Source organism: Malaclemys terrapin, chromosome 1 (assembly GCF_027887155.1).
Source record: "Malaclemys terrapin pileata isolate rMalTer1 chromosome 1, rMalTer1.hap1, whole genome shotgun sequence".
Lineage (NCBI taxonomy): Eukaryota > Metazoa > Chordata > Testudines > Emydidae > Malaclemys > Malaclemys terrapin.
The window spans coordinates 91,198,047-91,225,797 of NC_071505.1; the positions used below are offsets into that span (position 1 = coordinate 91,198,047).

At 50.1% G+C, this 27,751-nt stretch overlaps 1 protein-coding gene across 1 annotated transcript; it reads right to left on the reverse strand.

The window, feature by feature from the left end:
* Positions 1-2,089: 2,089 nt before the first annotated feature.
* L3MBTL2 (L3MBTL histone methyl-lysine binding protein 2) lies at positions 2,090-25,514 on the reverse strand. The gene is made up of 17 exons (XM_054030971.1): positions 25,381-25,514; positions 23,107-23,383; positions 22,644-22,777; positions 22,147-22,270; positions 21,963-22,042; positions 16,756-16,873; positions 16,215-16,349; positions 14,415-14,503; positions 12,478-12,709; positions 11,356-11,435; positions 9,710-9,814; positions 7,534-7,681; positions 6,737-6,819; positions 5,773-6,007; positions 4,958-5,023; positions 3,807-3,929; positions 2,090-3,060 (listed from the first exon to the last, which is right to left on the reverse strand). Exons 1-17 carry the CDS (start codon positions 25,399-25,401, stop codon positions 2,951-2,953), a joined length of 2,160 nt encoding a protein of 719 aa, XP_053886946.1. The 5' UTR covers positions 25,402-25,514; the 3' UTR covers positions 2,090-2,950.
* Positions 25,515-27,751: the final 2,237 nt, after the last annotated feature.

Genomic DNA, 27,751 nt, shown 5'->3' on the forward strand with positions numbered 1-27,751 from the left:
CTCCCCTTCCAAAACACACTTAAAGACAGTGAAAGACTTTAAGGGCTGGTGTCATCTAGTTTCTTGTTAGAGGGGGGTGTCAGTTACCCACAATCCTTTGCAATGGCAAACCCATCACCAAGTTTCATGTATTGTTTCAACACCTAGGGCCAGACCTTTGGCTGGTTTATATTGGTGTAGCTGCCCTTGAGCTACACTGATTTACACTGGCTGAGAATTTGGCCTCTAGACTTTGTTCGTGCAGACTGAGATGTTCTAGGGAACTGGAGAAGGTATTGATCAGTTACAAGGAATTCTGCAGGGACCTAAACTTCCTTAGCTATCTCTGTTTGCCTTTGGCCATGCAAGAATCACAGGGAGGAGGCAGAGAGCTGCTCAGGATAGCAAACATGTTTCACATCTGTTTGTGTAAGTGACTCGAGGCTGTGTGTGTGTGTGTTCATTCTCTAGTTCACTTACAGCAGCAGAATGCTTAGAGCCTACCCCATATGGATGTATTATACGGCAAGAGAGTGGCAGGAAAGGACTGGCGTTGTCATTCCTCAGCACTTCAAAGAGTCATGTCCCTTCAGTATCACATGCTGCATGGGCTCTCTGGATTGCTGTGAATGGGTGGTGAGGAGAAATGGCAGGTGTGTTATCCCAGAGGACATGCTCCCGCCCCTTTGCTCACAACTAATATTCCAGTTAGGAGGAAAAACAAACCTCAATATACACTTCCATTGGGGCTGGAGTTTCACACCTCTGCAGCCCCAACAAGCAGTGCTCAATGCAGCATATTTGTCCATTACAGTATGAGAGGCTGGTGCCTGAATGCAGCATGACCAATAAAATACATCTGCCATGCCTGGCACCCTTTCCAATGGTGGGAGGGAGGACAGAGAACCCTTTTCTTGCACTATAGGCCCGTCTAGATTGGGAAATAGGTCATGTTTTGAAAATGTCTTTCAGTCACAACCTTTATTTCTAGTGTAGGCAGGGCCTAAGTCAGGATGTGGGGTCCTGCCATTCCAACCACCGCTTCCTGTGTCAGACACTGAACAGCCAGCTTGTGAGGGCACAAGGAACAGCAAAACACTCCAAAATGCCCTGCCCCCACAGCAGAAAAGGGAACCTTAGAGATGATTCAACAGCATCTAAGGACTCTAAGTGGAAGTAAAAATCACGTTGAAACAGTATTCTCCACTATCTTATTCTCCTGTATCATATACTTAAATGACATGAGAGCAAACTGTTCTTACCTGTATCACTGACACCTTCAGAGAATTAAAAATAAAAGAATGTTTAAAATGTAGCATGTTAATCACCACTGACAGAATTTTTGCCTTTTACATTTCACTTATCAAACTAGATTGTAAAACAAAAGTGAAATTGACCAGTTTCACTGGCCCATTCTTACGTGCTAGCCCAGTGTTGCTGCTGTTTGGTTTCCCCACACATTGGGGGAACAGAGAAATTTTTTTACATGAAAAGTATTTTATTAAAATTAGGAACAATTTCCAGGAAAGCAGTTATATAAATATTAAGTATTTGGGGGTTTAAAGTTACTTGACAGCTTAAGGAAAGCAGCAATGGAAGGAAAAAGCCAGAACCCCCTGAAAAAAAATTCACTCGACAAAGGAGCTAGAACATCTATTACTGCACACCTGAGCATCGGCTTGTATGAAAGTCAGAGCTCAGCATGGGTGGGGGACAGACTAACGCCACAAGAACAAACACTTCTGTGCCAACTGGTGCCAGGCAAAGTTCACCTCCCCTACACACACTCCATCCTAGCTGGCGGCTCCATTTGCTGGGAGTACATGCACATCCTTCATGTTACCATGATTGAGGACTTGACTTGGGGACCCTTGCAGAGTCCTAGAAAGTAATTCTACCAGAGCAGCTGACAAGGAGCCTCCCCTACTGTGCCATGTTGCTAGCAGCTGGCACTTGCTCTTTGCAGATCTTACAAACAGAGGTGGGTACCTGAGGGCTACAATACAACCACCACACCCACACCCTCCTTATTGCTTTCGTGTTCAGACTTCCCCTCTCACCTCTTGATCAGCGCAGGCATTTTGCAGTTCCCGAAACCAGGCGGCAAGTCTTTGACCTTCTATTACATTTTATTTACAGAGCATTACACTACATTTCATTAGTGGAATTTACTCTGGGATTGTAAAAATATAATAATCATCCAGCAGTATTGTGCGTCTTGGAGTGGGGAAAAGAGCCAACATAAATACCCTGCTGTCTTCTTCTGGGCTGGATAAGATTTAGCTCATCTCACAGCAGGTGAAAAAATTAATTTATGAGTAAAACCAAGAGAGAGATTCCCTGCTGTAACTTGTTTTCTATCTCCTCCATTTCCCAGCTGCTCTCTAGAGCCCTCTTTGGTTCCATGTCCATGTCCCAGAGAGGATGGGAGAGAGGGATGAGCAGCACATCATGGTGGTTCCCCTAGCGACAGCAGCCATGTTTCTGACTTACTTGCTCCCCCTGAGACCGCACACAGTGGTTGTGATTCTGTAATTTCGATGCTCCTCAGATCACAGTTTGCAGGCTCCAGACACCAGCCTGAAATGCTAGCATTCCCCACATGCAGCAGCAGCTTCCGACAGCGCTCAGAAAGAGTCATGTCTCTGGGCTAATAGGATTTCCCAGACTCAGAAATCCACCCTCAGATGCCAGCCCATCAGCTAAGTATGGGCTGTATTGCTCTCAAAGTTTGGTGCCTTTTCTGGAAGCTGTGACCTGGGGTTTAACCCCCCCACAAAAAATGGAGCTTGCAGGCACTGGGGGTTGTTCTTTGGCAAGGACAAAAGGGAGTTTTGACACATTTGGGGAGTGCCCAGCCCAAAGGAACGACGCCCCTTCTTGTCTCCTGCACAGCTTTACTTGGGGCTTCCCCAGAGTGCAGTGCACATCCCTGCTCAAGGCCAGGAGGTCCCACCCAAGGGAGCAGGGATTAGTCCTCTACCTCCTGCTTTATGCTGCTTATCAGAATGGGAAGCTCTGGGGCTCCGAATTCCACTGATGACGGGTCGATAGTTTCCTCTTTCACTTGCACAGTGATAACTATTGAGAAACGGAAAGAGGATAAATCAGTCCACCCAGAAAGCTTCATTAACAGTTGGTGTCAACAGCTCCATGGGGCCCACTCTGTTCATACGGACACCCAGTGACAAATGCTTTGGGGGTCCCATCAGTCCCATTTCCCAGCGAGCAGGTGCCCACATCACATACAAATACCAGCCCAATTGGCCCCTCTTACTGGCAGCCTCAGCAGAGACCAAGATGGGAACAGAACACAGAGTGACCTCCCATCTCAGGCCTCCAGGTCAGGGGAAGCCCATGCTATGGGTGCTGTACCTGTTCTGGGACTAAACAGGGCCAGTCAGCCTCCAGAAGCAGCTGTCATATTCTGGGACCTTTCTCTGGGGAGAAATTCTCCCTCTCTCACACAGTCAGAAACGCATCGCCCCCCAACTGGGACCTGCGGAGGCCGATGAGGGACCCAGCAGCGAGGCGTGTCTCACATACAGCTGCTCACAGCATTATGCAGCAGTCAGTTCCTTTGTTTAGAGGCTGCTCTGTGTATGCTGGGGCTGCGCTAACCCTCGGCTTTCGTTGCCATGGAGTTATGCAACCCCCCAGAACCCTTTCTGTGGAAGACAGTTAAGTCTTGGCTGTGCTGTCTCCCCAGCCCAGGCCATAGGGACCCCATGCCACGTCTGCTAGGAAGGGGAGCACGCCACAGGATTGCTAATGGCACCCAGCATGTAGGGGAGGAGCTGCAGGCTGGAGCGACTCCCTCTCCTTACTCTCATCAGGTGCTGGCTCCAGTAAGGCCTTGCTTGCAGCTTTTGCTTCTCGCTTTGCTTTTGGGCCAGCTGGTTTCTTGGCTGCCTGCTTGAGGGACCGGGTTTTGGCAGACATCTTTTTCCCTTAACAAAGAAGAATAAAGAGTGTTGGGGAAATCTGTCCTTTTACTAAACACCGTGTTCAACCTCCCCGGCACAGAGGCGTCACAGGGCGGGGCTAAGCACACTTGACCAGCAAAATGCATTATGATTGGCTGGAAGGTCATGATATTTCTCCCAATCAGACACACTCCCAAGTCGCTGCTCGCTCTGAAGTGGTGGGGAGCGTCTGCAGGGGTTAACTCCCCGCACTCCAAGTAAACGCACTCCGAAGAGAGACAGTGGAAGATGGCTATAACCACTCTTCCCATCATCCTAAATATGGAGCTGCAAGTTCTTACACATTAAGGCTCTGGTTCAGCAAAGCACTTAAGCACCTCAGCAGGCCCACTGAGCTCAGTAAGTGCTTTGCTTAATGCTCAGGGCCTAGATCCTGAAAAACTGGCAGGGGTGACCCTGTATTTGGTGTCTGTATAATGTTAGTTAGGACATTATGGCGAATATAAACTCTGTGGGACAGGAAATGTCATTTACTATGTTTGTACAGCACCTAGCACCGTGGGGTTGTTGATTTTAGGTGCTCGCTCTCTCTCTCTCACACACACAACATGGTCTGAGCCCATTAGCTTCTGGTCCATCACCATAACCATCCTCAACCCCTAACACTAATTGTTAGAAGCTCACATCATGGACTGATCCCAGCTACCCAGACCGGGCTCCCCGTCATTCTAAGGACAACGGGGAAGCTGCACGTTGCCAATGAACGTTCTCAAGAGGCAGGCAGTCCTAGTCTATGATGGAGCCAACAGACACAGCTTAGCATCCTCCCCCCACACAGTGCCCAGGTCTCTCCTCAGCAACAGCAGCATGACAAGATGCAAAGAGGAATAATGAAGCTATAAACACACACTGGGCCAAGTGTATCCAGAGTCAGAAAAGGCCCCTCTCCTGCCTGCGGAGAGTCACACCTGAGAGGGTTCTTTTAACAGTTTCCAGCCAATGGGGGAAAAGGAGGGCGCTGTGGAGGCGGGGCTAATCAAACTGTCACTCACTTTTCTTTCCATAGGGTTTCTTCTTCTTCTTCGGCACCTCCTTGACCTTCACTGGCGTCGTGGGCTCTGTCATCAAGACAAGAGGGAAATGAAAGCTGGGCTCCATCACCAGCAGATAACTGGAATGCCACGTTATAAGGCAGATACAAGACCCACTCCCTCTCCCTGAGCCAGCCTGCCACAAAAGCAGAGGGAAGAGCTGGCTATAGTGGTGCTGCTAGGTGTATGGATGTGAGGTGAGCATGACAGGCTGGGCATAGCTGGGGGCGCAGTGGTACACCAGGGAAGATGGGGTAGTGCAGGGATGAGGCTAGCGATTCTGGGATGGAAGAAAGGAAGGTATCTGAAGTGTAGCAATGGCAGCCCCTGCTAGTTGAAGAGAGGAGTGACACCCGTGTCATCACAGGGCCTGGGAAAGGGAGGGGGGTAGAGCTGCACCTGCTGCAAGGTTGGGTGGGGTAAGGAAAGAGGGAGAGTACAGCTAGAAGGGGGCATGGAAGTGCTCGTGTGATGCCCCATTTCAGCAGGAGCAATCCCCCATTGGTTGATGGGACGGAAAACAAGGGAGACTAAAATCCACCTCAAACTGCCGATCTTCTCTCCTCACCACGCAGATCTGGTTCCTCTGGTCAGTGAGTGAGCCAGGCTGAGAGAGGGGGTGAGGGGTGTATGGAGTCCATGTGGGACAAGGGAGACGGTTTATCTTCCCCACAAGTCACAGAAGAGCAGGACATACAAAGCAGTGGGTCAGAAACCTGCCACCAAATTCAGCGTCACCACAATCGGGGCAGAAGAACCAATCAGTGTTCACCAACCTGGGGCCACTGGTGGCTGCAGCTGGTAGCCCGTGAGCTCACACCAGCCTACAGCATAGATATCTGGTGACTCACAGTCCACCCACTGGTCATACTCGCTGTCCCAGCCGTCAAAGTGGATGCTGAGGAGGCGGTGGACCACACGCTTTACGGTGGCCACGCAGATGAGTCGGGGCTCCATCAAATCCACTGCTTCCAGCTTCATGCCGGCCTTGAAGCCATGGTTTGGGCAGTCCTGGGAAGAGGAAAAACCCAACCCAGTCACATCCAGGCCAATCCCAAGTCCTAATGCAAATACACCAGTGTGATTATGCCTGTAGTTCAGGAAAAGGAGACAGAGCACAGTGATGCCTCTTTGGTGTCTCTCAACAAAGTCCATATCAGGATACCTACGGGGACTTCAGCTGCCCCCATACAAACAGGCCCAATCCCCAGCGAAGCTCAGCCTGACCACAGAGATGTCAGATGCTAAACCAGGGGGTACAGCTCTGCAGGGTTCGAAGGACGTCTGATTGAGCCCCGTGAGCCAGCATAGTCATGGGGACCGAGGAAGTGAGACAGGTGTGGCACTGTCCCATGACACCATCATGCCATTTTGCTGGTGTGGAATGACTCCTGCCTCCCCCTCCCAGAGAGGGCTGCATTTCAGTGCAGAGACTGATCCCTGTATGGACAATCTGTGATGAGCTTGGAGACCCGTGTGGGCTTTAAAAAAATGCAAGTCGCCCTAATCAAAAGCTCATTGCATTATGAAATTCAGAGCAAGACAGCACCCGCTGTCATCACCAGCCACCAAGTGCCATCCTCATGGAGCCTATGGGAAAGAACTCAGGACACATCCACTGACAGGAGCGAAACCTCCCAGAACAGCCCAGCTCAAAACTCCCATGGTGCGTTTGCTCCTGCCAGCATGCTGGATCCAAGCTGGTGTGTCTGCCTTGCCCCCCTCCCAGCCGGCACTCACCATGTTGAAGAGCCGCACTGGCACGGCTTTTGATTTGGTCTTGTCCAGGTAACTTGTCCAATTGAAATTCTTTGCATCATACCCTGCAAAAGTAGAAAGGTCACAGGGAGTAAGAGCCGGCAGAAAGAGAGAGTGTGCAAGGAAGGAGCAGTAGCTCACAAGGCTGCACAACTATCCCCCTGGCACTTCCAGGATGCAGCTCAAAGGAAGGTAAGAGGAACTGCACCGCTCTGCCAATGCACAGCAGTCCGGGACTCCCTTGCTGAGCACAGATTGGGAACAGCATCAAGCGGTACAATAGCTTTGAGACATGGACAAACATCTATCTAACAGGGACTCAGCGGAAATTAAACAGCCCCTGTCAATCACCACATGCAGGAGGAAATGGACTTTAAACACATTACTAGGCATGATCTCTCTCCTGCCACCAGGAATGTCAAGGGCAGTGTTGAAAGCAGGAAGAGACCCTCATTTTCTGGATCAGACAACCCAGGGGGTCTAGAATCCGCTGGCAGTGATAGAGAAGGCAAGTTCAGATCAGACTTCCATTTTATTTCAGATTAGGAGCCATCAAATACTAAACACTCTTTGGAGCAAGACGTGAGAGTAAGGCCAGTTCGAATGGATCAGCTGTTGCAACCTCACCAACCCTGACTCTTCAAAAAAGAAGCAAGCAGGCCTGGGCCCCACAATTTTGGTCAGTCCGAGCCACATTCAAGTCATCATGTGCCCTAAGGAGCGGTGTAGCCCAGGGACCTCAGAGTTCGGGGTGGGAGTAGGAGGTTTCAGAGTCTCACCTTTTGGAGGGGTCAGGTCGATGTTGTTCTTCTGGCAGAAGTTGACAGGGAAGATGGCATGTGAGGAGGCATGGTAACAGAACCAATCAGAGCCATCTGCAGATGCTGCCCCATCAATGCCGATCATGAGATAACCATCCAGCAGGACCTGACAACACAAGGGGAGGGCATGAGAAGAGCAGCTCAGCTTGCTCTAAAGCCTCAAGTATCAGGGGGTAGCCGTGTTAGTCTGTATCTACAAAAACAACAAGAAGTCTGGTGGCACCTTAAAGACTAACAGATTTATTTGGGCATAAGCTTTCGTGAGTAAAAACCTCACTTCTTCGGATGCATAGAGTGAAAGTTACAGATGCAGGCATTATATACTGACACATGGAGAGCAGGGAGTTACTTCACAAGTGGAGAACCAGTGTTGACAGGGCCAATTCAATCAGGGTGGATGTAGTCCACTCCCAATAATAGATGAGGAGGTGTCAATTCCAGGAGAGGAAAAGCTGCTTCTGTAGTGAGCCAGCCACTCCCAGTCCCTATTCAAGCCCAGATTAATGGTGTTGAATTTGCAAATGAATTTTAAGTATCAGGGGGTAGCCGTGTTAGTCTGTATCTACAAAAACAACAAGGAGTCTGGTGGCACCTTAAAGACTAACAGATTTATTTGGGCATAAGCTTTCGTGAGTAAAAACCTCACTTCTTCGGATGCATCCGAAGAAGTGAGGTTTTTACTCACGAAAGCTTATGCCCAAATAAATCTGTTAGTCTTTAAGGTGCCACCAGACTTCTTGTTGTCTCTAAAGCCTTTCATCCTGAAAGATCCCCAAGGCCTCTATGGTTTGGCTATCGGAGGATCATACCCTCGCTAGTGAAATGCAGCCACCTCTGGGATGGAGCATGGTAGGTGCTAAACAATGCACAGCAATACACTGAAATGTTGTATCACAGATGGGGGAGTGGGAGCTTCTCCAGCTGAAACTGCAGCAGGAGTTTAGTCAACAGGACCTACTGACCTGGAATGGAATTTGACAGGCACACAGGGCTGATGTCAACGCTCTTGTGAAAAGTGCCATAACCTTAAATGGTCAGGAGCTCAGTTTTCCATCTCAAAGGACAGTGCCTCCTCCAGCAGCTCGGAGCCCCCTCGAGGCAGTGATGGGTCACTGGTTCACTACTGACTCAAGAGGGAACAGCACAACCCATTGTCTCACCACCACCACTCTGTGCCTTGGGAGTCCCCATCCAATCACCAACCAGGCCTGACCCTGCTTAGCCTATAAAATATAGCAGGCGTACATGATGCAGGAGTTAAAGTCGCCTATTCGTTCCCACAGTTCCAATCCCTCAAAATGGCTCGCGCCAGACACGGCTTCAGGGGAACATTTCTGGACAAATAAAGAGCCCTCCTGTAAGTTCTAGTCAACCTTTTGCTTTGAGTCCCTCCCCTCTGGGTTGTGCGAGGAGACAATGATTTTCTGGGAGAGAACTGGAAGCCCCTGGTAATGCTGCCTCTCAAGTTATGCAAAGTTGACTACAGAGTCTAGAGACGGAAAAGGCTCCCTGGGATCATAACGCCCATCGCCCTGCTAAGTGATGCAAGGCGCTCCACAGGGAGCGGGGAGTGATGAGAGAAAAAGCAAGACTGGGAAGCCAGGCCATGCAGAATGTAGGAATACACACAGCCCTTCCCCCTAACATTCCCTGCATCCCTTACTCCTCAAAGCCATGCTCTGTACCCTTTGCTGACACCCTCCAGGAGCTGCTGAGGTCTTCCGGGAAAGCAGATCCTCCCTTCTGATTATCCAGGGGCAGAGGATGTGGGAGAAGTGCATAGCACATGTGCTGCACTGGCAAGGAACTCAACCAGCTGCAGCAAGTCCACTTGTCCTCAGGCAGCATATACACATCTGTAAACTGCCCCCGGCCTTGAGTGCCCCCACTGCTGAAGCCGCCGGCAGTCTGCTGGCCCCTGAACAAGTGCCCCAACCCAACCTCCTTCCCTGCTGCTTCACTCCCCAGAACCCTCCCAAAACAGGAGCCCTGACTCCTCTCTCACAAGCCCCAGACAGGCCCCCTACCTCGTCCTGCCCTCTAAGGATGCTGAGCAGAGGCTCGGATGTCACAGGCTTCGACTGGGTGTTGCTAAGCAATGCCGTAGGCTCTGTCCCCTCTCAGCCCAGGTTACCTTGCACACAGTAGCCACGCAGATGTTGCCCAGATTCAGGGGGTCAATAGCTTCCAATTTCATGCCTTCCTCGAACCAGCCACCCTCAGCGTAAACAGCCCGCACCTAAACAGACCGCGGGGAAAAGACAAACTGGGAGTCACCGTCAGGACCATGGCCCGTCTCTGAGTGCAAAGGGGATTCAAAGACCCAGAGGGGCACAGCAGGGTGGAAGAAGGGGAAGGAAAGGTTGCCCTAAAGCAGAAAACCAAATGACTGAAACACGATGGGGGGGGGGAAAGGGGGGGAAGGTGCTAATTTGATTCTAAAACAGAGGCAAACTAAGCCCAATGGAACAAAGAGAAACCCCCATAAATCAATCAATAAATCAATCAAAGAGCCAGCCACCCCAATGCCATCCCCAAGCCAGAGCCAACAAGCCTCCCATGGAGCAAGCCCTTTCTTCCAGCCCAGCCTCTGTAGCACACAAGCCTCTGACCTGACCTCCCTCAGACCTCCCTCGTGTTAGCATCCCCTTCCACCCTTGGCTGACGACTACTGTGCATCCACCCCCTGATCTAAGTGCAGGAACACCTCCCTCCGGACCCCCGCGCAAGCCCTGTCCCCAACCGAGCCTCTCACTACTCCTCACCCAAGTTCCTAGTCCTGCCTGCATCCTCGAGTCACTCCATCCTGACCTTGAATGAGCAAACATCCTCTCCGGCTCCTGACCACCTCCCCCACCCCATCCTCAAACATCCCCCATTCCAGCTCCAAGCCCCCACATCCCCAACATCAAGCAAAGCCTCAGGGCAAGTGAATCCCCTCATCCCAGCCCCAAACAAGCCCACCGTGCTGAGTTCTGTGGGCCAGACATTGCTCTGCTGCCGTGCGGGGGAAGAGCGCTCAGCATCTACATGAGTTAGAGTCCAAAGAGCAGTGCGGAAGTGCGGGATGGGTCCCACCATCTCCTGGCAAAGCTTCCCCCATCACCCCCTTGTTGGGATATGTAAGGGTTAAGTAGAGACCTGGGAAACCGCTTGTGTGCTGACATGGTATTAGGGAGTAGAGGCACGGGCAGGCACAGTTTCTGAACTTGATAAAGTGCTACCCCTCTCCCTTCCCTTCTGCTTGTTAAGGATTGATAAGCATTGCAGCTGCATAAGGACTGTGGGGATCTAAGGGATACTCTTTGTGCAAAGCAGGGTTATCTCCCCCTCCCTTCATTTCCCAGCTACATAAACCAGCTCGGGGTCATGGCCCTGTCCTCCCTTCCCTAAGAACTGCTGATTAAGGGAATTTTTGGCTGCAATTACTGCAAAAAAATGTATCTTCAAGATAAAATGTCTGTAGAATATGCTTAATGCTGTAAACAGTAAACAGGGGCTGGGATAATTATATTCAATATATAGCTATTAATATTCACTATATAGGCATTCATAGTACTCAATAAGGGTTTTGGGGGCATTGTAGTGAATGTAAGTATTTACATACTAACTTAGATAAAAGGAGTGTGCTGTAACTATTCCAGTGCTTACTCGACAACTGGGTCAAGTACCGCAATAAAGAAACCCGTTTACTCAATCCGCCTCTGGGTCCTCCTGCTCCTTCGCTAACACCCCTCTTTGCCGTGGCAGTCTCAAGGCGCGAGGGCTGAGCTCTCCTACCTTCTTGAAGAGGTAGGGGACAGCATCACAGTAGATCTTCCGGAAGGTGGGATGGTTCGCCATGTCACTGCGCTTTTCTTCTGCAGGGGGAGGGAAACAAGAAGGAGAAGCAGAAATGAGAGATCTCCTGTGACAGAGGGGGAGCCCTGCTAAGGTCAGAGGTCAGCAGTGATAAGAAACCGGAAGGCACCAGGTAGTCAGAGGGGGCTGGAAGGGGATGTTCAAAATTACAAAGGGAAAATGCATCAGTCCCTTTGTATTACTATGTCCTGTATTATGGAAATAAAGGGTCCCTTGAACTCAAAGGATGGTAGATTTATCACTGATATAAACTTCTATACACAATATATGATAACCAGGCGGAGATGTGCTCTGGGGGGTCAGCAGGAGAAAGGGAAGAACACCTACGCTGAACTTGGATTTCTTTTTTAAACCATAACAAAGCATGCTGGCCCCTTTAGGAGTGGGTGCTGCTAGCCTGCCTCTTAATAATAATGAGAAGAATTCTAGGAACTGATGGGAAGAGTAGTCCAAGATCATATGATGCCTCTTGGTCTCTGGACTCCCCTGGGGAACTATATTGCCCACAAATTCCTCTCCTTAAAAGGCCAAGCCCCAGAAAGAGGTGACCTAACGTCACCTGCTCTTAAAGGGGCCAGCAAGCTTTGTCACATAAGGCTCAATAAATGTATAGCCATTAATACCATCTGTAACTATGCAGGCTAACATAAAGGTACAGCGTACTCACACTTCAGGGGGAGAAACTGACTGCCTCTTGAGGAATCGAATAAGAAATTACACTTGTACCGCTGACATGCAGCAGAGCATTGGCCAGGTGCATTACACTGGGTTGTTTGGCCTCTGCAACATCTCATAATGGATACTAGAGAGCAGGTTACATGGGCAGACAGAACCACTGGTCTGCTACGGCTAGAAGCAGGTGATGTGATTTTATCACAGCTGGCCCAGCTTGCAGGACACGGGATGGCCGTGTCAGAATCAGAACCATTCCATGAAAACCCAGGACTAGGGTCAACTTTAATCTTGTGTCAGTGTCTCCCTGGGACCAACCAATAGACAGCAGGCTGGGAGAGTCCCGAGAAAGGCCACATGGATTTGTACCTGTCTTCTTGATGTTGTGACCCACCCTACGTGACCAGCCCACTGGGTGGATCAGAGTGCTCCACATATGGCACCAGAAGTCATCATCGCTATCCCCATCCTCATAGAGGAGCCTCAGCCGGCCACCAATCACCGTGTCCACTACCGCCATGCGCGTCCGAGACACTTGGGTCTTGTCCACTACTTCCACCCGCATGCCCTGACGGAATGGGTACTTCATGTTCTCTGCCATCTGCGAGGACAACAAACAAACAGGATCTCTCAGAGCCCTTCATCCCCAAACGCTTTATACAACATGACCCTCTCCACATGCACACTGGTCACTTGGCTGCACGTCAGCGCTGGGAGGAACAGACACCTCGAGGGAGGGACACAGCAGCCATTCTGAGACCATGCCGCTGCACAACTGGGGATAAGAAGGGCTGAATAACCAGTCCTAATGAAATCCCTGTGATAATTATAGTTTGGCAGAATACAACTGCTTCAACCCAAACTGGGCCAGGGCAAGGTGGCTCACACCTCACTTCCGGTGAAGGCGTCCAAAAGGTCTTCCATAGACACCTCAGGTCAGAAACTTATTGGAGTCTCTCAATTGACTTCGAGGGGTATGGGATCAAGCCCTTTGTTTCACACTTCCTAGAAAGACCGAACCTCCAGCAACACCCTCCAATCCCACCACTATCCTGGAGCACTTGTACAGACTAACTAAGGGACTTCATACTGAGTCACCCGCATCACCTTGGCTTTTCCTTTGGGGGACTCCCAAATTTTGATCAGGCCCAACCCAACCTATCCTTGAGAACGTTCAAAGGCATTTATAAAGTAGGTATATCAGAGCCCAGGGGCTCAGAGAGCAGGGAGATCTAGTGCCATGTGGCAAAACGCACATTAGCAACATCTCTTTGGGGCCACAACCCCACATGTGCCTTGTAGAAGTTTTTCTCCAGACTTGGGCATGAGGAGAAAGAGTATTTCTGTCTGGAAACGCCTTGGACACGGTAACATTCCAGTCTCTCTCTAGCACTTCACTGCCAACTCTCCCTTTAGTCAGTGGCAACTCTCCCCAGAGCTTGTCTCCACCACGGCTCAGTGGGTCTGACAGATTATCCCATGAACAAACAGCTTCATTGTAATCACAACCGCCTCAGAAACCATGGAAGACTCTAGTTCAGTGTCTCCAGTTCAATGTCCCTGACTACCCTGGATTCTGCAGATAAGTGAATCCCGTCAAGTTCTTTTTCTGCCTGCCATTTCATGGTATTATTTTCCCCATCAGAAATTTAGAAAGAAACTTTTCAAAACTTGCCAGCAGGGGGAGCCTGCCTTCTCGCTCGACTGACTGGAGTCGCATCTACTAACATCCCTTCAGATTATTAAAAAAAATCTGCCGAACTGTCAAGATCTAAATGACTTTTCACATCCAGTGCTACTGACTCTGCATTTCAGGAGAGCCAGTGACGCTAGTCTAGTCAGTTTGGTCTTTCTCTCATTCCCCAGCACGTTGCTGTGCTTCCAAAAGTGAAGAAGAATGTTTCTGTTCAAAACAAACAGCTCGTTCACTGAAATAAAACAATTCACATTTAACAGCAGGATTTGCTTGTGTGCGCACGCACAAAAGGAAACAAAACCCCCACCAATATTTGGGCCTCAACTGTTTAAGAACATCCTTTTAAGCCCTGTCCTGAAAGAGAAGCAATCAGGCTGAGTCAAAGAACCCGCACTGCCAAAGGAGCATTCTGTCCTACTTTCCAGGTATGTCAGGCAGCCCTTAAAGGAAAATGCCCTCCCCCACCCTGCACTATACTTGTTCTCCCTCCCAGTGCCAACGAGCAACAGGAGAGGTGAACAGAGCTTGAACCAAGAGAGAGAGAGAGACTCCCCCACAGTGCTGTCTCCCCCTCTGTGAGCTGGATGGATGGTAGAACCTTCCCCTTTACCTTGATGTGGAAATCCACAGGGATGGTCCTTGCTCCCACCAGCCTTTTCATGAGGTACCCCCTCCAGTCTGTGTACTTGGCGTGGATGGCTGTGCAGGAACAGAGAATAACAGTTCATGTTACATGTCCGTTGCACCTTCATGAGGGCACAAAGTTAACAATGCATTTGACCCCTTCCCTCCTTTCCAGGAACTGCCGGTCTAAATTCAAGATGTTCTTCCCATTCAGATACACCAATGATCACTAGTTTTTCCACTCACACATTCACAGCCACACTGCAGCTATGCACCGGCAGAATGTCAGGTGTCTGATGAGCTCGAGGGGCTTTGCAACCATTTGGCACAGAAAGCAGAAGAAAATTAGTTATTATTATTCTTTCTATTATCTTTGCACCAAGAAGCCCCAGTACAGATCAGGATCCCATTGTGCTAGGTGTATAAATATTTAGAATAGTGGTTGGTACAGAGGAGGTCAGTCAGCCCCTAACACAAGAACCAGGGAGCCCTTGATGAAAATTAAAAGGCACCAGATTTAGAATGGATAAAAGGAAATCCCCTCAACCCAAAGGCCGGTTGGAGGAGGGATACCGAGCTAGAAGACATGATCTGTGCCTTGGAAAACTTACAAACTAAGATCCCAATCCTGCAACTGGATTGACACACATGAACCTGTGTATCCATGCAGGGCCCCACTAATTTCAAAGGGGCTCCACTTGGGAGCAAGAGTCTGCCCATGCTGATATGATTGCCGGACCAGGGCCTAATTTGGGACATGAGGCTGTATAGATTCATAGATTCCAAAGCCAAGAAAGGACCATTATGATCCTCTAGTCCAGTGGCTTTCAACCTTTCCAGACTACCCCAAGTTTTTCTTGTGTACCCCAAGTTTCACCTCACTTAAAAACTTGCTTACAAAATCAGACATAAAAATACAAAAGTGTCACAGCCACACTAGTACTGACAAATTACTGACTTTCTCATTTTTACCATACAATTATAAAATAAATGAATTGGAATATAAATGTACTTACATTTCAGTGGATAGACTATAGAGCAGTATAAACAAGCCATTGTCTGTATGAAATTTTAGTTTGTACTGACTTTGCTAGTGCTTTTTATGTTGTCTGTTGTAAAACTAGGCAAATATCTAGATGAGTTGATGTACCCGCTGGAAGACCTCTGCGTACTCCCAGGGGTATGCATATCCCTGGCTGAGAACCTCTGCTCTAGTCTGATCTCATGTAAAACACAGGCCATAGAACTTCCCCAAAATAATTCCTAGAGGAGATAGTTTAGAAAAACATCCAGTCTTGATTTAAAGATGATCAGGGATGGAGAATCCACCCCGAGCCTTGGTAAATTGTTCCAAGGTCATAGGGGCCGGGGGGGAAGATTGGAATAGGCTTTGGAAATGGAAATCATCTGAGTAAGACATGTAAGTCAAGATATGTCAAACTATGAAAGTAGCATTTAACTCGCCCCAATGTGCCAGAATTCTGCTCTTTTACCAGCACCTCTAGTGGGCTTTCTGGTTGAGGATGAATAGACACAGTTCTTCCCACCACCCTACAGCACCACTCCTAATCAACCAGAGGGAGTTGCAGAGAGAGCAATGCAAGGAGCTGCTTTCTGAGGACCAAGAGAAATGAACACTTTATAAACAGAAGACAGCAGCGGATCTGCATTCCCAAGTGTTACAAACATGACATCGCAAGACTGAATTAGGAGAGAAACCAAGACTGCTACATGTGGAATTAAACACAGGCACCTCCTCTCAGCACGGCACCCGACAGGCACTCACTCTGGGGGGGTACCAGGATTTTGCTGTTGATAGCACACCAGCCGATGGGGTGAATGTCCACTGTGCCCAGGTTGCACCAGAAGTCATGGCTGGAGTCATTCTCAAAGCCTTCGTAGCGCAACAGCGCCCTATATCCTGCCGGAGACAAGAGAGGGAAGAGATGCATTAAATCTTGACGGTTTCTCTGCACTGGTTACTTTGTTCCCTACAATACATTCTCCAGCACTACATGGAAATTGGCTTCCAGTGACTCAAGCGAAAGCACTTCCACCACTTCCCTTGGAAGACTAGCACAGCTTAATGGAGCGCAGCAACAAAGTCCTTCCACGAGTCCTGCCGGTTTACCTTTGTTTAGGTTCCATCTATTGCTCCTAAACAACTCTTCTCCCTCCTGGCATTTCCCCCTTTCAAAGACCCCTGGATGGCTCCCATAGCCCCGTTAAGTTGTCATATGGCCAGGCCAGATAGATTTAGCTCTTTTAAACATTCCTCAATTATCGCCAATCCTTCTCAGTTCCTGATAAGCCTCTCAGAGACCTACCTGCGATCTGGATGACAGAGGCGATCCAGTACACCCGGCTGGGGAGCACAGCATCACTATTCAACACCTCCACCTTCATCCCTTTCATCACGTCCTCCCACTGCTCAAACAGTGGCACCTGCAAGATTGGGGCAGAAATGAAGGGAGAGGAGAGAAGGGAATGGTATTTTGCAGACACAATCTGCCTCTTGCTCACAGAGCTGTGCTCCAAAATGTATGCTTTCATTTAAACTACAGGTATTTCTAGCCCTTAGGGCTGTAAAGAGAAACTATGACAACATGAACCCAGCATAATGAGGTACAATTGCCTTCGTAAGTCTGCACACACTCTGAAACAGCAAGTTCTGAACTGTTCAGTTCATCCCAATGGGGTATTGACTTTGAAATCCAAAGATGGCTTTAGCGCCCAGATCATAACAAGACTGACACCACCAAGTTGTTCTCTGGCTCTGGGACAAGCAGCAGTGACTGCATAAACTTCAGAATGAGAAAGAAGAGTTTTCCATACCTCTGGTGAACTAACTGTGACCCTGCGGTGCCAGTCCATTAGGACAAGCGTGCTAATCACCATGAGAAAAAAAAGAGGCAATTGCCCCATGGAAGCTGGCTACCCCAGACAATCAGCCAGCAGCTGGACACCAGTTTGAGGTCACGAAGACCACAGTAGGTGCTACTATCATGGTTGCTATTTCATGGGCTGCATGCATGGCAGTACAGTGTTGTAGGGGTGCGTGAGCAAGGTGGCCAACGTGCCAGAAATCACTGAAGGACTTGAAGTATTACACTTTCCAAACGGTTTAGGAGCTATCAATAGAACTCACTTGGCCCTTCTTCTCCCACAAGTACATCAGAGGAGCGAGCCCTGCCTCATAGGGACACCAGCCCCAGTGGAGCAGCATAGCAGGTACCTGAACACGTATATAGGAAGACCACCCAAAGCACATGATGCCACAATACAGAAAAAGTCTAGAGTTTAAGAATGGACCAGAGGGAGGGAAAATTATTCCCATAGTAAAATATTGACATGAATGGTGTCTCCACCCCCAGTGCGATCCTAAGTGCATAGCCACTTCCTAATCACACCCACTCAGAGGATGCCATTTCAGCTATATATTTAGCAGGAAGGTGGTAGAATGGGTTTTTGGGGGGCTGAGAGCAAGGCAGAGATATCCACTGACCTGCAATGCCAGCACAGGGACAAGCATAGCAATTATAACATCTGTTTACTGAATAACATATGTGAAACTAAGGGAGATGACTTCCATGAACAATGTAGCGAAGGTGCAGAATTGACCGCAAGCTACAGGCAGCTGATAGGGCACACTGCTGCATTTGAAGCGGTTATTTATATTAGTACTGCATGCAAATGGTGAAGTATGAGATTGAAGGTGGATGCACAGAGAGCTTCTAAGTGCTAATGGATAGTAGGAATTCAGTTTTTGCACCAGGACTCCACTGCACTGGGGTTCAGTTCCTCCCTCAGTGGCAGAAGTGATGTATAGTCATTATCCCCTTAGCTTAGAGCTCAGCTCTGCCACCTCGATTAGCAGCTTTCACTGGTAGTAGCCCCATTGCCTAGTATCTGCCCTGAAAACAATGTAAGGGTGACAGATTTAGGCCCTTCATGTATACAGTTTGGAAGTTTATGGCAGAAAGCATTGGGGGGGGGGGGGGTGTACTGATGGGCCAACTGCTGCAATTAAGAGATGTTCTGCAACATTAGAGTGGAGGGAGCACATCCTTGTTTGTATGCATGTATATAACGTCTGCTTAGGTGAGCGAGGTGGTAGGGGGAGGGAATTGTAAACAGGAATAATTCACTGCAGTATTACAATTAAAGAGAAGGAGGGGGGCTGTCTAAGGCAGCCAGAGGCTCTCTTATCCAGGAATATTTTTATTGAACACCAAAGGCTATAGGCCAGCTGCAGGAGTAAGACATAACAGCACAGTGCAACAGATCACAGTGACTGATTTGTTAGAGCCACATTTACACTGTAGCCTTGGCCAGGAGGCCTAATGTTGGGTCAATGTAGCAGCCATTTTCTCCTGAGTGACTGTTGATTTGGTGTTTTCGTTAGGAACCATCTCTTCCATTTGCACTTCTCATTCCAGAAAGAGTTCTGCTTCATTTTCCTGTCCTCCTCGTAGAACCTTCCCTTGTCTCTCATAGGCAAGCCTCATTTTAACCACCTTCTCAAACTCATACATGAGTTCAGAACCCTGGCACATGTTCTGGAACACGTCTTGTCCGCTCTTCTTCTGGTCCCCGAGGTCTGTGAACCTTTTCACCACAGTGGATCTGATCAGCTTCTTCCCAGCCTGCTCTGGGAGGTCTATACTGGGGCAATGGTCACTGAAATGAAGAGAGAGTTAACAGCCAAAGCAACAGCACATCCAATATACCAACCAACATGATAAAAGTAATAATTTCACTTCAGTTTCAAACTCTAGTTCCTTCCTGCAAGATGCCATCTCTAGTCTCAGAAGAAAGTAAGGACATAGCATTGGTATTCACACATCACTTCTAGGAATAAGGGTGGGTGAAGATGCTACTTGATAGGCTAGAGGGAGAAGAGCAAGGAATGATCCTAACTGAATTAGGAAAGGTGGCTTAGATCTCTGGCCTATACACAAAATTGCACCAGTTAAACTGAATCTGCTTAAATTGCACCTTCCATTAATTCAGTGCAATTCTGCGTTGACACTCCTAAAATCCATTTAACCCTGGCTTACAGATACATTACTTTAAAACTGGCAGTGCCCACACATGGGGCTTGCACTAGTTTAACTCAACCAGGGTATGTCTGTCAGCACATATTGTGAGCCATCCTTACTGTGGGCCAAAAAGGATCCTGCCAACCATCTCTTTACAGGGCTCCCGTCAAGGGAAAGAAGCCATTTTAGAGAGCAAGGGAGAAAGCTGGTAAGTTTGGAGATGTGGTTCACACAGATGAGAGGGGACCAAGCTTTGAGAGAGCTTTTGTGGGGGAGAAGGGAAACTATCATTGCCCTAATACTGGATGACAAGATTGAAGGACCTGCTCAGAGATTTTCCAAATAAAATGTTCCAGGTGTGGGAAAAGCCAAGGGCCAAGACTAATTAGTGTCTGATAAATGTAAAGGATTTTACTGCATGTCAACAGACAGTTGGGAATAGGCAGTGCAATTATTGTATCCTAAACCTATGGGCTGTTATTTTGTTTGCTTACCCCTTTGCCAATAAAATATGCCTGAGTGTTTTCCATGTTTTTAACAGGAAGGCAGACTGATGGGAGATTGCAGGTAGATAGAGGCAGCAATCTGGTTAGACAGCCAGCACTGCAAATGGGGCAGATGGATATAATCTCACATGAATGTTGTGGCCATTGTGCCCAGCCAGTAGTTTCCTGCAATTAAAAAGTCTCTTGTTTTTAAGACTTTTTACATTGCAATCTCCCCAAAGATCTGCCAAGTTGAGTCCAGCCACATAGTGTGGCTCAGCCAGGCCCTGTGCAGGCCAATGCAGGCACTTCCACCTTGACTGGGAACAGTGGTCTATGAGCCGAAAGGAAGGAGGGGCACAAACAGGTAGAGAGCCTGGGAGATGACAGAGCAACCAAAACAGCTGAGCTGATGAGGGATTTGGCAAGAGCTGCAGAGGCATGTGGGTGGAGACTGTTAGAATAAGGGAAGGGGGAAAAAGGGATATTTCCACCCTCATGCAAGGTTATAACTGCCCTTTTACATACACTAACCACAGCATCCAGAAGACCCTTTCCCCCACCCCTGTGAAATCAACCTCCCCACTTCCCCAATCAGTACATAAAACAGTAAGAAGGTGCATACCTGCTGCTGTATATATCTCCCAATTCCTAGTTCTGCCAGTTCAACTTGGCTGTCTTCTCCAGTTTCAGGATTCCTGAAAGCTGGAAATGCAACCAGCAGCTCCAGTCCAGCTCCTTGTCCTGCTAGGCCATGGATCTACTGTCCTTCTGAGAGTTCTCCTTCGAGTCCCCTCAACAAAGCACTGCATGTTGTCTCCATGCTAGTTAGTAGCAAATCAGGCAGAGTGGAAGGGTGTTCTGAACCGTTCATACTAGATCTTCCCTGCCTCCATCTCCTCACAGCACCATCTGACACGCCAAGAAATGTCCATCTCGGCCAGTCTGAACTCAGTTGCCAAGTTATACACTAAACCAGGCTGAGCTGGCCAGGGACCTCTTCCTCTCCCCAGACAGGCATCATAGACCATATATCAGCCTCAGGTCAGTGGCAGCAACCTTGTAAGATGGTCTCCTCGGAGACATGCTGGCAATAGAATCAGCTGGGTTGCAGAAGCAGATGATGTTGCTCGCTGTGAGAATACAGAGCTCCGTGGTAATGGTGTGTGCGATGCTACTTGTATGGACAGGTGGATTCCAGCTAACTAAAGTTTTACACAGCAGAATGTGGATCTCACAGGCAATGACAAGCGTGATGGGGATAATTATTGGGAAGGCCATTGGCATCAGCAGGGCTAAGACAACAGGCAAGCTCCATCCACAATGGCCCTGTCTTGATGGAGACTGGCATAGCAGAGAACCAGTGGCTGTTAGCTTCACCCAAAGCAAGCTAATCCAGATGACCATGGCCTTGGTGCACTAGCAGTAGTGCTGTGTCTGGATGTGATGTGTGCTATGTGCATGCTAGGGGACAGCATGGCAGATAGCACGGCCATTTCCCCTAGTCCATGACATGACCATGGAGTGAGGAGAACAAAGTAATACCAGAAAAACTAAAGGCATAGTGCGAAGACCCACCCACAGCTCAGGTGGGGATGGGGGCGGGGGGGAGAAGACAGACAGAGACACGGTTTCTATTTCTAAAGAGTTTGGGGTTCCCTCCAGCACAACTTGGGAGGACAGAGTCCCACTTCCCTCCCATGCCCCACCACCACCTCCAAAGGCCCGAAGTCATTGTGGCTGGAACTGATTACAGCTGTGAATGGCTGATGCCATTCAATGACATTTCTATCTCAGATAACACCAAGATCCCTGCCCATTTCCCTCCACAGGATTCCAGCATGACCAGCAAGGCTCAGAGACAGAGTCTGATCTCAAGCTCTTCTATACCATGTGGCTTCCAAACCTCTTCCTCACTCACCTCATGCACACAGGAAGAAGCCAATAAGCCCAGGTGACATGACACTACACACAGGCAGAAAGGCACAGAAAATAAGGAAAACTCACGTGTTTGAAGCAGCTGACGGGGGCAGCCTTGTAACCATGGTCCTGCAGGTACTTTCCCCAGTCAAAGCCCAGGACAAGGGCTACAGGAGGACAAGAGAAGAGCGTCAAGGTGAGCTGGTTCTGAAGAGTATGCAGAGCTTGTCTAATGCACAGCTCCTTCTTCTCCACCCCAACCTGCACTTACCATCTTGGCCCGTCAGCGTTCCATCGGCCAGTTGCCCTGTCCCCTGGGAATGGAGGAATGCCCCAATTTTGGCAGACCATGCTGCCTTGTGCAGGACTTTAGCCTTCTTTGTAGGTGGTTTGCCCTGTGGAAGCATAAAAAGAAGAGGAAGTTGGGATCCAGAGGCACAGGGATAATGTGTTCCTGAAGGCAAGGTGCAGACTCACCTCCCTATCTCTGGCTGAAGGATTTCAGAGGTCATGACATTCTTCTACACTCACTGTGCCATGAAGAGCCAGAAACACCATGGATACAGTGCAGTTCTGCCCTCCCCATCTTTTCCCACCCATGCAGAGAGCGGGACCCTTAGCATGCCCTAGTGCCCCTCAAGGAAGGAAGGGAGGCACCAATAAGGACTAGACCGCACTTGCTAGAGGCTTATCAGCAGATGGTTGACACTTCCCCCTACAGGCTACTCCCACTTTGATTTCAAAGGCCACCGGGTGGGTGTCACTCACCTGCAGCCTTGCCAGGATGCTGGCTTTCTTGGAGTTTGAGGAGTAGCTCCTGGAGCAGGAGACACTGCAGAAGCGTTTGGTCTTCGAAAAAAAAGCTTCCCTTGTACCCACGATCCCACACATTTCACACACAGCTGGGGGAGAGGAAGATGCACAGAACGAGAGCTGGGGGATACAGCATTAACCCTGCAAGGGCCAAGCCCAGGCCACCAATGCTACAGCACTGGGAAGTGTAACTAATTTGACTAGCCCCAGCCGAACCCTGAGAGCCTCTTGACAGAACTCAGAGAGCATAGAACACAATTTTTTTTTTTTTAAATCACTGGGCAGTTCCACTCCCAGGGCATGAGTATTAAGCTAAACCACCACACATATCCTGAAGCACTGTACTGCTTTCAAATGGGTTCATATCGGTTTCTAATCAGCTATTGTGCCTCTTTGTTGCATGCAGCGCATACAGTACCTGGCTCAGAGCCACTGTCCTCCATCGATCGGCCTGTAGTGGGCGGATGTAGCGGCAGAGGGGAGGTGGGCAGCTCCCCAGCTTCACGATCTGCCACATCATTATCACTAGACTCGTCCAGGCAGGAGCTGCTGTCACTGCCCATGCTGCTGTTGTAACCCCGGAAGCTATCATAACCCCCAAACAAGTCCAAGTTGTCATCATCTTCATCCTCCTCTTCGTCGTCCTCCTCCTCCAGCCGCTCCAAGGATGACGTCTTGTGGCAGAAGGAAGACAACTAGCGGAGAGAACAACTCTTCAGACCCAAGATTTTCAATATACCCTTATGCAGTAAGCGTGACCTCAGCACAGCCGGGTTGTCCCACAAAGCTTCGGGAGGGGAAACCTGGTGTGGCTGTTAAGGATTCTATCTAGCAGACCCAAGAGCAAGTGTGTCCGACTCACTTGGGAGTGTGGGGGGCGGAGGGGAAGAGGACTCCCACCTGCTCAGTGAGTTCTCTTATAATGTTTTACCCATCATACTCAGTATCCCCAGAGAAGAAGAACTCAGTCACAGAAGTGCAGAAAGTGGAGGGTGGAGAAAGGATATCAGGAGTGAGAATGTAGGAGACCTACAGCCATATTAAAGGAAGAGGGTAGTAATAAGTTGGGGGTGGGGGAAGAGTAGAGAACATGTCCCTTCATCCATTCTTCTTCCCAGTAGTTGAACCTGTTCACTGGCAGCATTGGATATTTCTGTGCAGCATGGCAAGGCACTGACATGTCTAACACAGAGGCGACATTTCAGCTTCAGTCACTGAATTCCATGCCACCCCAACATTCCCCAATAAAGCTTGGGACTCAGGGATCAAATTCAGTCCTGAAAGAAGGAGGTGCAATTCCTAAGGAACAACTGCACTGCCTTATGTCAGGGCTGAATTTGGCTCAGCAGACGCAGTGGCAGGAAAACAGGACAAGTCACATTTTCACATATTAAACCTTGAACAGACAGACAGATTTGTATGAATGAAAGAGTTTAACATTTAATTTCATCATGAGTTGTTCATGACTATGTCCAGACCTGAAGCTGCTACAGCAATGGGGTTAGTAAGGAGGAGCAAGAGGGTGAAGGGACAGTGAACAAGGCAAGACAAGAAGGGTTGATGACTGCAAGAATGTAGGGTAAGAGGTGGTTTGAACTGGGCTTTGGATAGGGATGAAGGAAGTTAGGGGATAAGTTGTTCCTAAGAGATCATGCAACTGCAGCAAAGCATCAGCCTCCATGAGGTAGTGCATGGTGAGGGGTGGCAGAAGGATGGAGAGGCCAGAAATGCCACCGTGGAGGTATAAGGAGAGATCAGTTCACAGAGACACATAGCAAGGAAAGATCAGCAATACAGTAGTCGCACTGGAGGTTGACTGGTTACTTCAAAGTCACTAGTCCTTTACTGTTCCCAGGTGGCAATACAGTAACAAACTTTTAGGGCAAGAGATACCCTTCAGTCTCCAATCCCTGCACTCCATACTGCTTTCCCTCTTCCTCCCTCCTCAAAACAAGAGCAGCCAGACATCCTGGGACACAGTGAAACAGGCTCGGTCCTCGTGTAAACAGATCCAACTCCCATTAAAGAACAGGGGGCTTCCAGCTGCTCCCATCGAACCTGAACAGTTCCCCGCCGAGGCAGCAGCAGGAAAACGGGATATTGTTCACAGCCCTGGGCACGGGCCAGAGCCAAAAGCCGGCAGCGAAGAAGTCCAGGGTCTCAGCGACTACACCCCACCCCAAAGCCAGGCACCACTGATTGCGTTACCTCAACTGAAGGAGCCTTATCTACCCACAGGCAGGTGGGGGCCCGTTACCGCACGGTCCGCACCACAAACCAGGCCCTTTTACAAACAGAATCCAGGGGACCCTCTGCGAAGGATCCTTCCCTGGCGGCCCACATCCCTACCAAGCCCCGCTGGCTACGTACGACCCCTGCTGCGGCGGGCTGGCCGGGGACCACAAAGGGGACGGGGCGGGCTTCCCAGCCACTCCCCTGGGCAGAGCAGGGCTCTGAATGGCGGCCTCTCACCCACAGGTGGCCGAGGCGCCCCAAAGCGCCTCGGCGCTATAACGCTGGGTGAGACCCACCGTGCTGCAGCGCAGGGCCCCCGGAGCCCCGCAGGGCAGCGCCTGCCTGGCCAGCCCCGCGGCGAGAGCTACCGTGTCCGGTGGCGGGGGCCGGGTCCCGGGGAAGGCAAAGGGATCGGAGGCTGCAGCATCTCTCGGCCCCCAGGGACCCCGCCGCTCACCTCGCCCCTCTCCTGCTCCATGCCTCCCGCCCGGCCCAGCTAACAGCTGGAGGCCGCCGCCAGGCACATGCTGCCTTTGCTGACCAGGCCCCGCCCCCGGCAGGGCGTCACACGCCAGCCATGAGCACGTTAGCTTCACCGTCCCCCATGTACCGGAAAAGCCTATTGGCCCCTTGCCCCGGGCCAATCCCCGGAGAGATTGCTTAACAACCGGAAACAGCCGGGAACGCGTCCCTCCCGCCGCGAGGCATTCTGGGAGTTGCAGTTCGCAGGGCCCGGTAGCTTGGCAGAAGGCGGCCGCGTAGGGGGGTTACAGCCCCGCCTTTGAGGCAGGTGGCTCCTGGCGTGCTCCGTCCTTCCGCCTGCGTCATTCTCGCTACAGCCCTGGGCGGGGCGGGGCGGCGTGGCTCAGACCGAGCCGCCTTCCGTCTACTCCCTGCGCTGGGAGGGAGGCGCGAACCTGCAGCAGGGATCGCTCCTGCCCTGGAGCACGCAGCGAATCCTGCCCGGTGTTACCCCGCGCAGGGAGCCAGGCGCTACCCAATGGGGCCAGCCCTGATGCGGATTCTTGTTTACCTTCAGCCCCAGCGCCTGGAGCCAGGGGGCTGTGTGATGATTTCAGGCTTCCAGCAGAAAGCTTCTAGCCCTTGGGGCTGTGAAGAAAGTGTCACAATGTGATATTCCCCTCCCCACAGACACACTACAGCCTAAAGACTCAAACAGCAGAAGGTAAATAAAAAACCCACCAAATTGTTTTACATCATCTCAGGATTTTTAAAGCCAATCTCTTGATTTTGGATGAGCATGAGTCATGATCGACAGCCCAACACTGTGGCATTTAATTTCAAAAGGGGGAACTATGCAAAAATGAGGGGGTTAGTTAAACTAGGGTTACCATATTTAACAAATAAAAAAAGAGGACCCCTCCACAGGTCCCCAGCCCTACCTATTTCCCACCCCCAGCCCCACCCTGCCCCAACTCCGCCCCTGCCCCGCCCCCCTCCCACTCCCAGCCACGCGAAAAGGGCTGCCTGAGCGCTACCGGCTTCACAGTTTGCCGGGCAGCCCCCAGACCCTGCGCCCCCGGCCGGCGCTTCCCGAGCACAGCTGGAGCTCAGGAGGGGAAGCGCCCAGCCGGGGACGCAGGGTCTGGAGGCTGCCCGGCAAACCGTGAAGCCGGTAGCGCTCGGGCTTCGGGCAGCCCCCATGCCTCCGGACCCTGCGCCCCCGGCTGGGCACTTCCCCTCCCGGGCTCCGGCAGCGCAGGGTCCAGAGGCACGGGGGCTGCCCGAAGCCGGTAGCGCTCGCCTCTTAAACAGAGCCGAAGAGTCAGGAGAGGAGCAGAGCCGCCGCGGCCGGAGGCTCTGCTCCTCCTCTGACTCTTCGGCTCTGTTTAAGATCTGAGCTGCCCGAGCGCTACCGGCTTCAGGCAGCCTCCATGCCTCCGGACCCTGCGCCGCCGGAGCCCGGGAGGGGAAGTACCCGGCCGGCGGCTGGGGTCCGGAGGCAAGGGGGCTGCCTGAAGCGCTCGGGCAGCTTGGCTCTTAAACAGAGCCGAAGAGTCAGGGGAGGAGCAGAGCAGCCGCGGGAGGGGAAGTGCCTGGCCGTCATTTTCCCAGACATGTTCGGCTTTTTGGCAATTCCCCCCGGATGGGGGTTTGATTACCAAAAAGCCGGACATGTCCGGGAAAAACCGGACGTATGGTAACCCTAGTTAAACAGAAGTTAAAAGGTATCGTGACTAAAGTGAAATCCCTGCAAGCTGCATGGGCGCTTTTTAAAGACACCATAATAGAGGCCCAACTTCAATGTATACCCCAAATTAAGAAACACAGTAAAAGAACTAAAAAAGAGCCACTGTGGCTTAACAATCATGTAAAAGAAGCAGTGAGCGATAAAAAAACTTCCTTTAAAAAGTGGAAGTCAAATCCTAGTGAGGCAAATAGAAAGGAGCATAAACACTGACAAAATTAAGTGCAAGAATGTAATAAGAAAAGCCAAAGAGGAGTTTGAAGAATGGCTAGCCCAAAACTCCAAAGGTAATAAAATGTTTAAGTACATCAGAAGCAGGAAGCCTGTTAAACAACCAGTGGGGCCCCTTGATGATCGAGATACAAAAGGAGCGCTTAAAGAAGATAAAGTCATTGCGGAGAAACTAAATGGATTCTTTGCTTCAGTCTTCACCTCTGAGAATGTTAGGGAGATTCCCAAACCTGAGCTGGCTTTTGTAGGTGACAAATCTGAGGAACTGTCACGGATTGAAGTGTCACGAGAGGAGGTTTTGGAATTAATTGATAAACTTAACATTAACAAGTCACGGGGACCAGATGGCATTCACCCAAGAGTTCTGAAAGAATTCAAATGTGAAGTT